The following is a 16,520-nucleotide window of genomic DNA, read 5'->3' as shown; positions in this document are numbered from 1 at the left end:
AGATCATTACATAGGTAGTAAAGAGAATCTCTTAACCCCTTCCTGCCGTTAGGACGTTCCATGCCGTCCTAACTGCACTGGGCCATATTGGCTTGGTAAATGGGGATCGCGGTCTGGAGGGGGTGCCTAGCGTCAAAGGCACTACCTCCTGACCCGATCCCATCATTGAAATCACACAATCACATGAACGATCGCGTGATTTCAATTTTTATTTATTTGTTTACATCGGAAATAAGTCCAGACGTGAAAGGGGTTAATTACAAGTTGTGTGTGAGCAAAGAAACATTTTTTACTCCCTATTTCAAAGTCTTACACTGAACAGACCCAAACATAGCACTGGGACTACTTTCAAAAGTCTACTCAATGGAAAACTATATAATTATTAGGCATGTGCATTTGTTGTATTGTGTGCACAATGAATGCTGAATATTAATCTTTTACGGATCTGGATTTCTTCATGTGAAAGCGCAACACACAAATATCTGTGTAAATCCAGAAGTTTCTGTGTCACACTTTTACAAGAAAAAAAAATAGCTCTAAAAAACTTAAATTATGCTTACCTGATCATTTTCTTTTCTTCAGATGGAAAGAGTCCACAGCTGCATTCATTACTTTTGGGAAATAAGAACCTGGCCACCAGGAGGAGGCAAAGATACCCCAGCCAAAGGCTTAAATACTCCTCCCACTTCCCTCATCCCCCAGTCATTCTGCTGAGAAACAAGGAACAGTAGAAGAAATACCAGGGTGAAAAGGTGCCAGAAGAATAAAAAATAAGAGACGCCTCACAGAACAAATATGGGTGGGGAGCTGTGGACTCTTTCCATCTGAAGAAAAGAAAATTATCAGGTAAGCATAATTTAAGTTTTTCTTCATAAATGGAAAGAGTCCACAGCTGCATTCATTACTTTTGGGAAAACAATACCCAAGCTATAGAGGACACTGAATGCAAAAACGGGAGGGTACAATATGCGGCCCATTCTGAGGGCACCAGGCCTGAAAAAAAACCCAACCCAACCAAACCCTGCTTCGTCAGAGCCGGGCAAAAAAACTAGAAGGAAAAGGCCCCAAGGACACTGACCCGCAGATAATCCGAAGGCCTAACTAGAGACCGCAAAGCAGACTCACTGAGCCAACACTCCTCCAGGAGAACCGTCGCCCAGCAGTCGGTCACCACACAACCCTTACTACTACAGTACCAAAATCCCCAAAAGGGAGAGGACAAGGGTGAGCCAAAGGGATACCCAAAAGGTACAGCAAAATCCAATAAAGGAAAAGCCCCTTTCAAAAGAAGGCCAAGTCCACAGAGACCCGAATGGATCCTGAGAACAAGGGCAGACGACGCCCAACCCACATCAACTGGGCATCACCAAGGAGAAGAAACATCTCCCAAATATCGTGCAACAGCACCGAAAAGACAGCTGAAGACAAAGTCCTCAAAACGTCAGAACTCAGACTGAGCAAACGGAAAAATTACAAGTAGCAAACTCAGAAAGATAAACATCTGAGTCCAGTAACACGCTGCCATTCGTAGGAAGACAATGAGAAAACACTCTCCGTAAGGAAAAAGCGGCTGAACAAACTAGCAGATTGACCAACCTCCAAGGCATAGGACACACTCCCGGCCGCCAGACCTACTCACAGATCCCAAAGGAGAGGCACAGAACCTCTTTAAAAAATGTTCACTGGCAGCCCCAAGACCTGAGGATAAACAACAGATCTCAGATCCTACACCTAGCCGGACCAGCTCAAGCAACGGCAGAGCTGAAAGCAAGGAAACAGAAAGGAACCCCAAGACCGGCCCCCTAAAGGGCGGAAAAATGGACACAGCCACTTCAACCTAAAGACAATCGAGCAGACGTTTAACCCAAAAGAGATCTAGCAAAGCCACCAGACTAAGTCTCAATGCGGAGCCAGCAGTTCCCCAGATGGAAAGGAACAACTCAAAGAGCAGCCCAATCCCCGAACCAAATAAAACATCTGTTCCATCCTCCCGAACACAGGAGAGGCCCCTAAAAATGGAAGCACACCTCCGTAAGGAGGACAACAAGCCCCCAGAAGAGGAGAGCATCGTAAACACCTGTCCATAAGACAGGAAGTCGTAAGAAGAACCGAGAGGACACAAGGCCACGTCACAGACGAAGACGGAAAGAACCCCTTAACACACCATTGTGCTAGCACACATACCAGGCGCAAAAGTGACAGCTGAGCAAATGCAAACCTTTCCGTTTGCTAGGCAGGAAAACCAACCATCAGGTCGCATTAGTTGGCTGTCCCAAGGGAACCGTATCGTCAAGCACAAGACAAGCCCCAAGGAGCCCCGGCTCTCAGTAAATCTGGCCAAGTTGTAAAACAGAACAGCCAGAACAAGGGCTAAGCCCAAGTACCCCAGAAACTGGAATCCCCAGGCCAGTCCTAGGATCATAAGGTCTGGTAACATCCCACAGCGGGATCCACAAAGAGAAAATGCTGAGTAAAATCCTTGGTAACTGTAAGATCAGGACAAGAAGCCCGGGCCCCACAAATGTTTAGATTAAACAATCTTCCAGGAACATAGATCCCTCTTCTGATATAAAAAAACAGACCTACAAGGGAAAAATCCAGAATAACCCGGATAAAAAGAGCAAGAAGCCCTTGCAAGTCCCAATCCAAAGGGAAGAGACCACCCCTTGCAGGAGCCCAACACGCCAAAGAGCCAAGGCCATAAAAGGACACTAGAGCTAACAGGCATCAAAGCAACATTAACATGATTGTGCGTGAAAAGTGTGGCTAATCCCCCTTAAGGGACACAAGGCGCTGCTCATTTTATCAACCTCGAAAAGAGGAAGGCTGAGTAGACCTCGTCAGGGATCAAATAGCAACCCTTGGATTGCTTCAGTACAGAGTAGTCACAGAGCATTATTATGTTGAGCTAGCCACAAGCTCTATACACACGGGGAACAGTGAGGACAAGTCACCCGAACAGAGCAACATCAAGCCTCCACATCACCTCAGATTCAAAATCAGAGGACAGTAAAACATGGGCTGTCTAATGTCACGAAAAAGGAAACACTAACTCCTGAAGGGAATCCAAGTCCCCTGAAGGTGACCCATCCACAAGGAGAAACAGACAAAGTCAGACTAAAACAGACTAAAACAGACTAAAGGAACAAGTCCAAAAAGGACAATTTCCTAAAGCCACACCGCCCGACCAGCGGAAGAGAGGCGCTAAACCCTCTAATATTCCCACTACGTGGGAAGGAATGCTCTAGGTTTCGAGGGTATCGGAAGCAACAGAGAGTGACGCAGCAAAATTCAATGACCCAGTCACCAGAGAGATGGCTATTTAGGACCGAAACAATCCTGAGAGCCTCACGGACCCGCAAGCCCTCTTGAGGATGCTTAGCTGAAACTTGTAAAACAATTAACAAGAAACACAAATAATGCGGAGAGCACTCGGCACCCCAACCTGACCAGCAAGGTATAATAGGCGCCACCGTGTCTGAATAAGCCGCGAGACAGAAGATCTGAACCCAAGCAAGACCAGCCTGAAACCAGGGTCATAAATGCCAAGCTGGCTAAATCCGCCCTCAGAGAGGAAGGAAGAAAAACAGACAAATATGGGACTAACGTGTCCCAAACAACTTCCGTAGAAGGAAACAACGAGTATCGATCCCAGAGAAAGTTCGAGCAGGAAACCTAGTATGAAAAATAAAATTCATCCTAACCGGATAAAATAAAATAACAGGCAAACCCAGGGTTAACGCCCAAGAAAAACAGCAAGATCCGCAGGACCAGCCTAACGGAAACCCTGTTCTTCCAACAAAACTGGGAAGGATCTCGATAACAAGATTTAAAGGAGATTACTTCATCCCCCCCATGTCTAACGAGGTGAGCAATTCAAAGAAGGAGACGGATGATTCCCATAACCGAGAAGGGTAGGGTCCCCAAACTCAAAAACGTGTGAGTAGAACACGAAGGCAAGCCAGCCTGTAACGAAAGGCACAACACTCAGGAACAGTTACACCCGCAGAGAACTGCACATGCCCTCCTGTGGCCGAGAGATCTGGGGCAATCGGGCACAAACACAATTGCAAACAAACATCTGGACTTTGTAGAAGCGCAAGCGCTAAAAGTATGCAAAAACGAAAACGTGCCACAACCTCCGGGGGGAACAATCCACCCTCCTCGAAAAAAAAAAACATATCCTGGGTTACCCGCATGTGTAGTAGTAGGGAGCAGCAGGGGAACTCGCCTCCTGGAGGACAGGACCCCCAAGGCAGATGGCTCAGCAGTCCCTTGAATCCCAGAGCCAGAGGAACAAGGCACTCTAAAACAGACTAAAGAACATAACCGACTGTCCTGAGTCAATGGGGCCAATTTGCATTCGTCACAGGACGAAGAATCTGAAAGTTGAACAATCTCAACATCAGTATCCTCCATAAGTGGATAAAGGATACCAAAAAATGGACTAAATATAAAACAATTTAAACGGCACCTGACACCCACAATGGCTGGGGCACTCACCTCCTCCTATGAACCAGACATCAGCGGACTAGATTTATCTGCCGCCACACAGTCAGGAATGTGGAAATGGGAGACCAGAACGTAAACCCGCCTGGTCACAAGGTGAACCGTACAGTAAAAAAAAAGTGCACCCGACCGTAAGGTCGCGTCACTTCAAAAGGCCGTTATGTTCCAAAAGCCACACGCCCAGTTAACACTACACATAAGCAGATTGAATCACATAACAAACATGATTAAACCCCCCCCCCCTGTTCAATAATCCCCCTCAGGAGATATTAACCCTTGATTCCAAGATACTAAAGGAGTCCCACTTAGATCCTGTATTTTTCATTGTGAGTTTGCAGAAACAAATGAGTTACAGTACAATCATGAAGAAGTAAAATTAAACGATCTTACAGGAATCTACGCTGTGGAACAGAAACACGGCCCTTCAAGTGTGACGGATAGTAGCCTCGCCTCCGCCATGGACTTAAGAGAAGAATGCGGGCAGCGAAGCGAAGTTCGACAACGGCGATTGCTTGTGGAGTTGTTAAAATGAGTCGGGATGGTTTCGCAGAAAGACTCTCTCTGCATCTCTGGACTCTAACTTTCATCCAAGCCCTCACTGAGAGACTGACAGTATTACTTAAAACTCCCGTCCCATGTCGAAGAGTACTATCCTCCATAAGAGACGAAAACAAACTTCTGACACTTCTCTGCCAACCTCCTGGGATGAAAGGCAAAGAATGGCTGGGGGATGAAGGAAGTGGGAGGAGTATTTAAGCCTTTGGCTGGGGTGTCTTTGCCTCCCCCTGGCGGCCAGGTTCTTATTTCCTAAAAGTAATGAATGCAGCTGTGGACTCTTTCCATTTATGAACAAAAAGATGAATAATGCAGGCTGCGGCCATATTTGACATTAATTGTGCACACAATAGAACGAATGCATAGGTCTAATAAATATCACATAGTATATATTTTTAAATACATATAAATGTAGTTCAACTAAATAATTCGGAATCCATAACTCACAGTAACCAGGTATGATGGACGGCATCAAAAACAAGATGGCAGAAAATTTAAATTTAAGCTGTACACAAAAATCTTGTTCTCATTTTTTTCCTCATAATTCAGATGCAGAAGCCAAGGTTTGATTGGTTATCCAGGTTACACAGAGCAAATGCTGATCAAATCATCGTTCTGGGTCCCTGAGGCAAAACTCATATAGAAATGCAAAGCTGATGAAATCTTTGGGCCCAATTCACTAAAGCTCTCTGATCTGGCGAGATTCTATAAGATGCCTCATCTGTATTACTAGGCTCCTTCAGAGATTGTTTAAAGGCAATTTTTACCTTGGGAACTGTGTATCATTAAGGGAAAATCACCAACATTCTTTATCTGAAGGAGAGAAACTTACTTTACAACATCATGCTCAGTAAAATAAGCTGATTTCTCTCCATGCTGATGAGTTATTGAGAAGTGGTCCCTTTGTCCGGCTAAACACTGGAGGCACTACTGACACAAACATAACAATACACTATCACTGTTTTAACTTAATTAAAATGAGCTCACATAAAGACTATTCGATAGAGAAAAGAAACATAAACCTGTGCTTTAATCGGACACTTATTACAGGGTGTTCAGGCTCACCTCTCCCCACCTTTGCAGCTGCATCACATGCAGACAACAGGGATGATGGTTATTTTAGTATCAAAGGCTTCTTGATTGCCGTTATATATGGAGTGACATTCTAGGGCTAACGTTAACCGTTACCAACAGGTTAACTGGGAAAAAGGAACATAGGGGCAGGAGGACAAACCTCTATTGAGAGACAACATATTAACCTGCCAGCATTAACCTGCAACCTCTTGCTTTTGTGCAAAACCTGTGCATGTCACACACTACCCTAGAGAGGCCAATAAACAAATCCTGTAACCTGCAAACAGCTGGTTTAGGCAATCTGAAGCGCTATCAGGTGACAGAATGTGATTTTTCGGCTCTCTAGGGCGCACAAATTTTGACACAAAAACAAGAGGTGTTTTTATGTAATCTGTAACTGAATCGTGTTTGTTAACGGTATATTAGCCAGTATGTGAGTTATGTGATCTATGAATGAGACTTGTGCTTTCTGACCTGGCTTACGGTCGGTTTATCAGGCGGGTCCTGGTGAATGATCATCTGATAGCGCTTATAGACTTGGTAGGACTCCTGAAAAGATGCTTTAAACTGGGAGCTGGGAGGAGAAGACCTTACAAGTCTCACCTTCAGGAGTGAAAAACACAGGAGTTACTGCACCCACATAACTGTGTGAGGGAGACAATCAGATGTGTGATGTTTAGGTACAATACACTCAAGCAGACGTCCAATCTATAACTCCAGGCCCTAGAATTCTATACAAGAGATCTTTAAGATGAACCAGGCAGCTGGAAACAGAATAACTGATTTACCTTACAGTCTTAACTCCTTTACTGCCAAAGAGAGATGAAACACATTCAAAGCAATATGCTATAGCCCTCTCTGGCAGACAGAGCATTAAAGACTCACACACAGACACACAAACCTACACATACACACAAACAATTTACAAATTCCTGCAGAAGGAAAGGAGGGCAAGAAGATTCTAGCACAAGGAGGAAAAAGTGAGAATGAAAAATACAGCAAGAGAACAGACAGGTTTCAAAATGAATATAAAACACACTATTGTACCATGCTGCCCTCTGCTGGCAATTAAATGAAACTATTCACATAGTATATTTATTATACAGGACAGAAAGGAACACACTACTTACCTTAATACAGATATTTCCAACACTTGTGCATTACATAGAAATTCTAAAGCAAAACGACATGCATAGGATTTCTCTCTCAAATAATACAAATCTATGTTCCCTCTAAGATGTGTGTGCATACGTATTTAAACCAAAGCACAAACTAACAACAGTGCGCTCATAGGTTTCTCACATTTTTCAAAAATATTTTTAAGTACATGATTAGTGGTTTCCATAACAATTTACAAATAAAAGGGTTAATAGCCATTCAGTTACAACTGAATATTTACTCTTTAGGTGCGTTTATCCAACGCTGTAGAGACAAATGTTTAGTGCGCACAGCTTGTCAAATTAGAGGAAAAATAGATACAAAATGGTTCCTTTATCATATAGCTACATATATACAGTATTTCATAATAGTCCCCATTCATATATTTAATGATTATGCACACTACCAATAAGCACTTGCATGGTGGATTCTGTGAAATGTTAAAGTAATAATTTAGCCATATACCCAGGGTTGTCACAGCCTTTATAATTTTACAGTTGTGGGTGTAGGTATCTGATATAGTTTACAGACAAGGCCACTTCAGTAAAATTATGTTAATGGAACATTAAACACTTTTGAGATAGAAATATAAAAAGATTAAACTATGTGTTGCAGAAAACCCTTTGCAATATTCTTTATTTATTTTGTCCCCCTTCTCCTAAAGAAAATTGTGAGCATTCCACTTTATATTGGATCTGGAATCTAACACTGCACTATTCCACAGAGGTATGGGCAGCACAATCTAGTGATTCTTTTATAGCTGTCACTGATTGGCTCAGCTGAGAAGTTTATTGGAGGCGCACGTTGCTTTATGGAAACTAAAACGTTACACCTATTTTTTTTTATATTTAAACTAATACATATATATTTTTTTTTTTTTTATTATTTTTTTAAACGTGCATATTTTTAATGGGCTAATAATGTAATTTTATTTGGTCTATAATTTAGTGTTTAATGTCCCTTTAATTACTATGGCCAGTATTTTTTTCAGAAACCACACAGAATGTTCCGCTAGAATTTTCTTTTGTTTGTGTTGGAATCTGCAGCTTTTTTTATTGTTTTTATACCGCCACGTAAAACCCTATTCCCCCCTCAGTAAGACAAATTTTCAAAGTCAAGTCCGATAAATGTTTTTAAAACTTCACACGGACTTAAAATGCCCTTCAGCTGTGCAGAAATGTCATAAATTAGAGGAGAAAAGTAAAATGAGGAATAAAAATGTCCAAACAGAAAAAAAAAACAAATGAGATGCAACTAACAGAATATGATTATTAAAGGGATATGAAACCCAAAATATTTATTTGATGATTCAGACAGAGCCTGCAAATGTAAACTATTCAATTTAGTACTATTGTCTATTTTGCTTCGTTCGCTTGTTATACAATGTTGAAAAGTATACCTAGGTATGCTTAAAAACAGCAATGCACTACTGGGAGCTAGCTGACAATTAGTGGCTGCACATATATGTTATTCGCCTGATGTGTTCAGCTAGTTCCCAGTAGTGAATTGTTGCTTCTTCAACAAAGGATAGCAAGTGAATGAAACAAAATTGATAATAGAAGTAAATTGAAAACATGTTTCAAATTGTATATTCTATCTGAATCATGAAAGAAAAGTTTTGGGTTTTATGTCCCTTTAAATTAGCACACAACACAAATAAAAGAAAATCTGGCCAAAACAGTTTTAAAACAACCCCTTGTGTATTTCCCTAGAGCAGAGCACTAAATCCTGGCATAGTGAGCAGCTTGTCTTACCTCCAGACGGTGAGCGGCACTCTCTGGCTGTGCCGCGTGGATAAAATCCTCCAGAGACTTGCTGCAAGTGGCTTTGGGCTTCAGGTCAGAGATGATAGTGGGCTGCTCAGTTAGGCAGGCTTTATCGGTCTGCTTCAGCAGCTGCTTCTGAAGACGGCGCTCCTTACGAATCTCTTTGGCTTTCCGACATAGGGGCTTATTAACATCAGCGCCCTTCCCTATTTATTTTTTTTATAATATAAAATATATAAATATTATTAGCCATAGAGCTACCAAACAATTTAACATGTTAGTTGTCACTTACACATAGTTTGCAGATAGAAAGCGCCTAAAACGGCCTAAATGTGAATAGAATTCCTTACAATAAAGCAGCCTAAATTTGAAACAACGTTAAAATACAATACAATAAATTAATTCACGTAAAAAGGGGATGTATCTAATTATGAAAAAATATGTTAACATCACATATTAAATATATGCGCATATAAAAATTGAATCATTTGGTCAATATAAAAAATGAGATGCCAGCAAAAGTCCAGTGAAAAGAAAAGTGTATTGAAAAAGGCCCTGATTGTGGGACGAAACGCGTTGACTGTGATAAGAAACGATCTGCTCGAGTTACCTCATTCACTGTTTCTTATATGTACATTTATAAGGACATCCGGTAAGCCTTACTTTGTTTTTTGGGGAAACACTTTTTTTGTAGCAGTCTGGACTATTGTATTTTTTCATCTCATCACTTACACACCACAGGATTTATTCAGACGTTGGATAAATTAATCACTGCTTATTTTTTTAACCAATTTTTTTTATTTTTTTTTTATTAATTTACTCTTTTTCACTGGACTTTTGGTCACATTTAATTTTTGCTATTGGGCAAATGATTCCATTTATACATGTTCATATATTCATTTTATTTGTTGTTTATAATTTGATGCAGTTCAATGTTATGTGAGTACATTTATAGTATTGTATTGTAATACTTTATTGTATTTCATTTTTTGCTGTCTAATTATAAGGAATTTTGTTCACATTTAGGCCGTTTCAGGCAGTTCCTATCTGCAAACTATTTGTACTTTTTATAATCTTATAGGAGATTATCGCAGGGAGCTTATGTGTTTTCCTTTTTTGGCACTTCAATATGTGAATCTGTGCGATATTTTCCCCCTAATATGAGACAATATAAAAGTGCAAAAGAAAATGATCTAATGTGATACAGCAATGTATTATTGCATTGTTGCTGGCATAATACAGTGTTTAACCTTTGCAATAAAATTATTGGCAACTCCAGAGAACCAATGCACTACCAGGAGCTAGCTGAAAACATCTTCTAACCCACTGACAATAGGCTTATAATGAGAAGAGCATTGCTGCTCCCAAGCATATCTAGGTAGGCTTTGCAACAAAGGAAACAAAGATGAAGTAAATTTATTGAAAATTCTCATAAAATGACATGCTCTATCCGAAACAAGAAAGTTTACTTTTGACTTTAATGTACCAGTTTGGGAATGTATCAAAACCAGACATTTAAAATCCTCCATTAAACTGACAACATTTTTCAGATATGTTCAGTGTATTGCTAAAAGCTGCATATAGAAAAAAACATAATTTATGCTTACCTGATAAATTTATTTATTTCCAGATATGATGAGTCCACAGAATCATCAATTACTAGTGGGAATATCACTCCTGGCCAGCAGGAGGCAAAGAGCAAAACTGCTATATATGTCACTTCCCTTACCCATAACCTCCAGTCATTCAGCCAAATGGAAAATAGAAAAAAAGAAGATAACACAAAGATGTAAAGGTGCCTGAGGTTTTAGTTAAAAACAACTGTCTTAAAATAAAGGGGGGGCCATTTATCAGGTAAGCATAAATTATGTTTTCTTTCTTAAGATATGGAAAGTCCACAACGTCATTCAATTACTAGTGGGAACCAATACCCAAGCTAGAGGACACAGATTGAACAGGGAGGGAGAACAAGACAGGCAGACCTAAACAGAAGGCACCACCGCTTGAAGAACCTCTCTCTCTAGCTGTCCGGCAGGAAGACAGCTCACAAGATGTGAAAGGACACATACTTCTTACAGAGACCTTTAGAAAAAGAAAGAAGAGTAACCAACTCTGGCTTTCTGTACCATAGGCAGCAATGTGTTGGGAAACAAAGCAAGGACTACCTCACAACTTTTTAACTGCTTAAAAGCCACCACTACTCTACTGAAGAGATTGACATGGACTCAGCTAAACCAAAATCCTTGCTTGCAGGGAAAAGTACCCGAAAAAGGAATTCATTTCTTCAGATACCAAACTTCACCTCCTCCAGAGGCAAAGAGAATGACTGGGGATTATGGTTAGGGGAGTGACACTTAACAGCTTTGCTGTGGTACTCTTTGCTTCCTCCTGCTGGCCAAGAGTGATATTCCCACTAGTAATTGAATAACGTTGTGAACTCTCCATATTGTAGGAAAGATAAAGAATGCAGAATAGGGATAGAATTATTGAACAGACAATAAAAAACAGAATTTATGTTTACCTGATAAATTACTTTCTCCAACGGTGTGTCCGGTCCACGCGTCATCCTTACTTGTGGGATATTCTCTTCCCCAACAGGAAATGGCAAAGAGCCCAGCAAAGCTGGTCACATGATCCCTCCTAGGCTCCGCCTTCCCCAGTCATTCGACCGACGTAAAGGAGGAATATTTGCATAGGAGAAACCATATGATACCGTGGTGACTGTAGTTAAAGAAAATAAATTATCAGACCTGATTAAAAAACCAGGGCGGGCCGTGGACCGGACACACCGTTGGAGAAAGTAATTTATCAGGTAAACATAAATTCTGTTTTCTCCAACATAGGTGTGTCCGGTCCACGGCGTCATCCTTACTTGTGGGAACCAATACCAAAGCTTTAGGACACGGATGAAGGGAGGGAGCAAATCAGGTCACCTAGATGGAAGGCACCACGGCTTGCAAAACCTTTCTCCCAAAAATAGCCTCAGAAGAAGCAAAAGTATCAAACTTGTAAAATCTAGTAAAAGTGTGCAGTGAAGACCAAGTCGCTGCCTTACATATCTGATCAACAGAAGCCTCGTTCTTGAAGGCCCATGTGGAAGCCACAGCCCTAGTGGAATGAGCTGTGATTCTGTCAGGAGGCTGCCGTCCGGCAGTCTCGTAAGCCAATCTGATGATGCTTTTAATCCAAAAAGAGAGAGAGGTAGAAGTTGCTTTTTGACCTCTCCTTTTACCAGAGTAAACAACAAACAAGGAAGATGTTTGTCTAAAATCCTTTGTAGCATCTAAATAGAATTTTAGAGCACGAACAACATCCAAATTGTGCAACAAACGTTCCTTCTTTGAAACTGGATTCGGACACAAAGAAGGCACGACTATCTCCTGGTTAATGTTTTTGTTAGAAACAACTTTCGGAAGAAAACCAGGTTTAGTACGTAAAACCACCTTATCTGCATGGAACACCAGATAAGGAGGAGAACACTGCAGAGCAGATAATTCTGAAACTCTTCTAGCAGAAGAAATTGCAACCAAAAACAAAACTTTCCAAGATAATAACTTAATATCAACGGAATGTAAGGGTTCAAACGGAACCCCCTGAAGAACTGAAAGAACTAAATTGAGACTCCAAGGAGGAGTCAAAGGTTTGTAAACAGGCTTGATTCTAACCAGAGCCTGAACAAAGGCTTGAACATCTGGCAAAGAGAATGACTGGGGAAGGCGGAGCCTAGGAGGGATCATGTGACCAGCTTTGCTGGGCTCTTTGCCATTTCCTGTTGGGGAAGAGAATATCCCACAAGTAAGGATGACGCCGTGGACCGGACACACCTATGTTGGAGAAAGAAAGATTAGAATATCATTTAGTTCAGAGCAAACATTTGTATAAGCATTTTAATTGTGTGAAGCTTTGCACAGCATAGTTTTGTCAAGGGTTAACCCCTTAATGACAACTGACGTACCAGGTACGTCATGCAAAAACTAGCAGTTAATGACAATGAACGTACCTGGTACGTCAGTTGTCTAACAGAGTGCTGGAAGCCATTACAAATGCTTCCAGCAGCTCTGAGGGTATTGCAGTGATGCCTCGATATGGAGGCATCCTGCAATACCACTTTACAAGCCTCCGATGCAAAGAGAGCCACTCTGTGGCCCTCTCTGCACCGGTAGCGATAGTGCCAGACTGCCAGTGTCCACTATCCGGGTGTGAAGGTGCGTGCGCGCGTGCACGATGCACATGCACGAGGGGATGAGTGTGCACGTGAACGTGCATGTTCATGGTGCGCGTGCGCGGTGCGCGTGTACACATTATCCACACTGACACCAATGAATGAGGGCAAAAAAGGGAGAAAAAGGAAAAAACATTTTTTTAAATATAAAAGGATCTGGGAGGGGGAGGGGGTATTGGGGGGGGCTGCTACACTACAGAAATAGTTTTAAAGTTAAAAATAAAATAAAAATACTTTTTGGGGGGTTTTTGGGGCCAAACTGGGTATTGGCAGACAGCTGCCAGTACCCAAGATGGCGGTAATTAGGTAGGGGAGAGGGTTAGAGAGCTGGAGGGGGGATCAGGGAGGTTGGGGCTAAGGCAGGGGTCCATCACAGCTAAAATATTTTATTATTTTTATTTAAAAAAAAAAAAAAAAACTCCTTTATTTAGTACTGGCAGACTTTCTGCCAGTACTTAAGATGGCGGGAACAATTGTGGGGTGGGGGAGGGAAGAGAGCTGTTTGGGAGGGATCAGGGGGTGGGATGTGTCAGGTGGGAGGCTGATCTCTAAAATTAACCCTACAAACTCCCTACAAGCTACCTAATTTAACCCCTTCACTGCTGGGCATAATTAACGTGTGGTGCGCAGCAGCATTTAGCGGCCTTCTAATTACCAAAAAGGAACGCCAAAGCCATATAAGTCTGCTATTTCTGAACAAAGGGGATCCCAGAGAAGCTTTTACAACAATTTCTGCCATAATAGCACAAGCTGTTTGTAAATAATTTCAGTGAGAAACCTAAAATTGTGAAAAATGTTAAGTTTTTTTTTTTATTTGATCGCATTTGGCGGTGAAATGGTGGCATGAAATATACCAAAATGGGCCTAGATCAATACTTTGGGTTGTCTTCTAAAAAAATATATACACATGTCAATGGATATTCAGGTATTCCTGACAGATATCAGGGTTCCAATGTAACTAGCGCTAATTTTGAAAAAAAGTGGTTTGGAAATAGCGAAGTGCTACTTGTATTTATGGCCCTATAACTTACAGAAAAAGCAAAGAACATGTAAACATTGGGTATTTCTAAACTCAGGACAAAATTTATAAGCTATTTAGCATGGGTGTTTTTTGGTAATTGTAGATGTGTAACAGATTTTGGGGGTCAAAGTTAGAAAAACAGAATTTATGTTTACCTGATAAATTTCTTTCTCCAACGGTGTGTCCGGTCCACGGCGTCATCCTTACTTGTGGGATATTCTCCTCCCCAACAGGAAATGGCAAAGAGCCCAGCAAAGCTGGTCACATGATCCCTCCTAGGCTCCGCCTACCCCAGTCATTCGACCGACGTTAAGGAGGAATAATAGCATAGGAGAAACCATATGGTACCGTGGTGACTGTAGTTAAAGAAAATAAATTATCAGACCTGATTAAAAAACCAGGGCGGGCCGTGGACCGGACACACCGTTGGAGAAAGAAATTTATCAGGTAAACATAAATTCTGTTTTCTCCAACATAGGTGTGTCCGGTCCACGGCGTCATCCTTACTTGTGGGAACCAATACCAAAGCTTTAGGACACGGATGAAGGGAGGGAGCAAATCAGGTCACCTAAATGGAAGGCACCACGGCTTGCAAAACCTTTCTCCCAAAAATAGCCTCAGAAGAAGCAAAAGTATCAAACTTGTAAAATTTGGTAAAAGTGTGCAGTGAAGACCAAGTCGCTGCCCTACATATCTGATCAACAGAAGCCTCGTTCTTGAAGGCCCATGTGGAAGCCACAGCCCTAGTGGAATGAGCCGTGATTCTTTCGGGAGGCTGCCGTCCGGCAGTCTCGTAAGCCAATCTGATGATGCTTTTAATCCAAAAAGAGAGAGAGGTAGAAGTTGCTTTTTGACCTCTCCTTTTACCTGAATAAACAACAAACAGGGAAGATGTTTGTCTAAAATCCTTTGTAGCATCTAAATAGAATTTTAGAGCGCGAACAACATCCAAATTGTGCAACAAGCGTTCCTTCTTTGAAACTGGTTTCGGACACAGAGAAGGTACGATAATCTCCTGGTTAATGTTTTTGTTAGAAACAACTTTTGGAAGAAAACCAGGTTTAGTACGTAAAACCACCTTATCTGCATGGAACACCAGATAAGGAGGAGAACACTGCAGAGCAGATAATTCTGAAACTCTTCTAGCAGAAGAAATTGCAACTAAAAACAAAACTTTCCAAGATAATAACTTAATATTAACGGAATGTAAGGGTTCAAACGGAACCCCCTGAAGAACTGAAAGAACTAAATTGAGACTCCAAGGAGGAGTCAAAGGTTTGTAAACAGGCTTGATTCTAACCAGAGCCTGAACAAAGGCTTGAACATCTGGCACAGCTGCCAGTTTTTTGTGAAGTAACACCGACAAGGCAGAAATCTGTCCCTTCAGGGAACTTGCCGATAATCCTTTTTCCAATCCTTCTTGAAGGAAGGATAGAATCCTAGGAATCTTAACCTTGTCCCAAGGGAATCCTTTAGATTCACACCAACAGATATATTTTTTCCAAATTTTGTGGTAAATCTTTCTAGTTACAGGCTTTCTGGCCTGAACAAGAGTATCGATAACAGAATCTGAGAAACCTCGCTTCGATAAAGTCAAGCGTTCAATCTCCAAGCAGTCAGCTGGAGTGAAACCAGATTCGGATGTTCGAACGGACCCTGAACAAGAAGGTCTCGTCTCAAAGGTAGCTTCCAAGGTGGAGCCGATGACATATTCACCAGATCTGCATACCAAGTCCTGCGTGGCCACGCAGGAGCTATCAAGATCACCGACGCCCTCTCCTGATTGATCCTGGCTACCAGCCTGGGGATGAGAGGAAACGGCGGGAACACATAAGCTAGTTTGAAGGTCCAAGGTGCTACTAGTGCATCCACTAGAGCCGCCTTGGGATCCCTGGATCTGGACCCGTAGCAAGGAACTTTGAAGTTCTGACGAGAGGCCATCAGATCCATGTCTGGAATGCCCCAAAGTTGAGTGACTTGGGCAAAGATTTCCGGATGGAGTTCCCACTCCCCCGGATGCAATGTCTGACGACTCAGAAAATCCGCTTCCCAATTTTCCACTCCCGGGATGTGGATAGCAGACAGGTGGCAGGAGTGAGACTCCGCCCATAGAATGATCTTGGTCACTTCTTCCATCGCTAGGGAACTCCTTGTTCCCCCCTGATGGTTGATGTACGCAACAGTCGTCATGTTGTCTGATTGAAACCGTATGAAC

The 16,520-nt window shown here is 41.8% G+C and overlaps 1 protein-coding gene across 4 annotated transcripts in view; it reads right to left on the bottom strand.

The window, feature by feature from the left end:
* The window catches only part of ATE1 (arginyltransferase 1), a 242,350-nt gene that overhangs the window by 144,576 nt on the left and 81,254 nt on the right, over positions 1–16,520 (bottom strand). For 2 of the 4 annotated variants that reach the window (XM_053692644.1, XM_053692642.1), the window contains exons 6-7: positions 9,051–9,268; positions 6,613–6,741 (exon numbers count right to left, since the gene is read on the bottom strand). In XM_053692644.1, the coding sequence (XP_053548619.1) occupies positions 6,613–6,741; positions 9,051–9,268 (347 nt within the window). The remainder of the gene's footprint in view (positions 1–6,612; positions 6,742–9,050; positions 9,269–16,520) is intronic. The other 2 variants (XM_053692643.1, XM_053692645.1) reach the window with 1 other exon arrangement.

The sequence above is a fragment of the Bombina bombina genome, chromosome 9 (genome assembly GCF_027579735.1).
Source record: "Bombina bombina isolate aBomBom1 chromosome 9, aBomBom1.pri, whole genome shotgun sequence".
Classification (NCBI taxonomy): Eukaryota; Metazoa; Chordata; class Amphibia; order Anura; family Bombinatoridae; genus Bombina; species Bombina bombina.
This window is presented reverse-complemented; position numbering and strand designations above follow the sequence as displayed.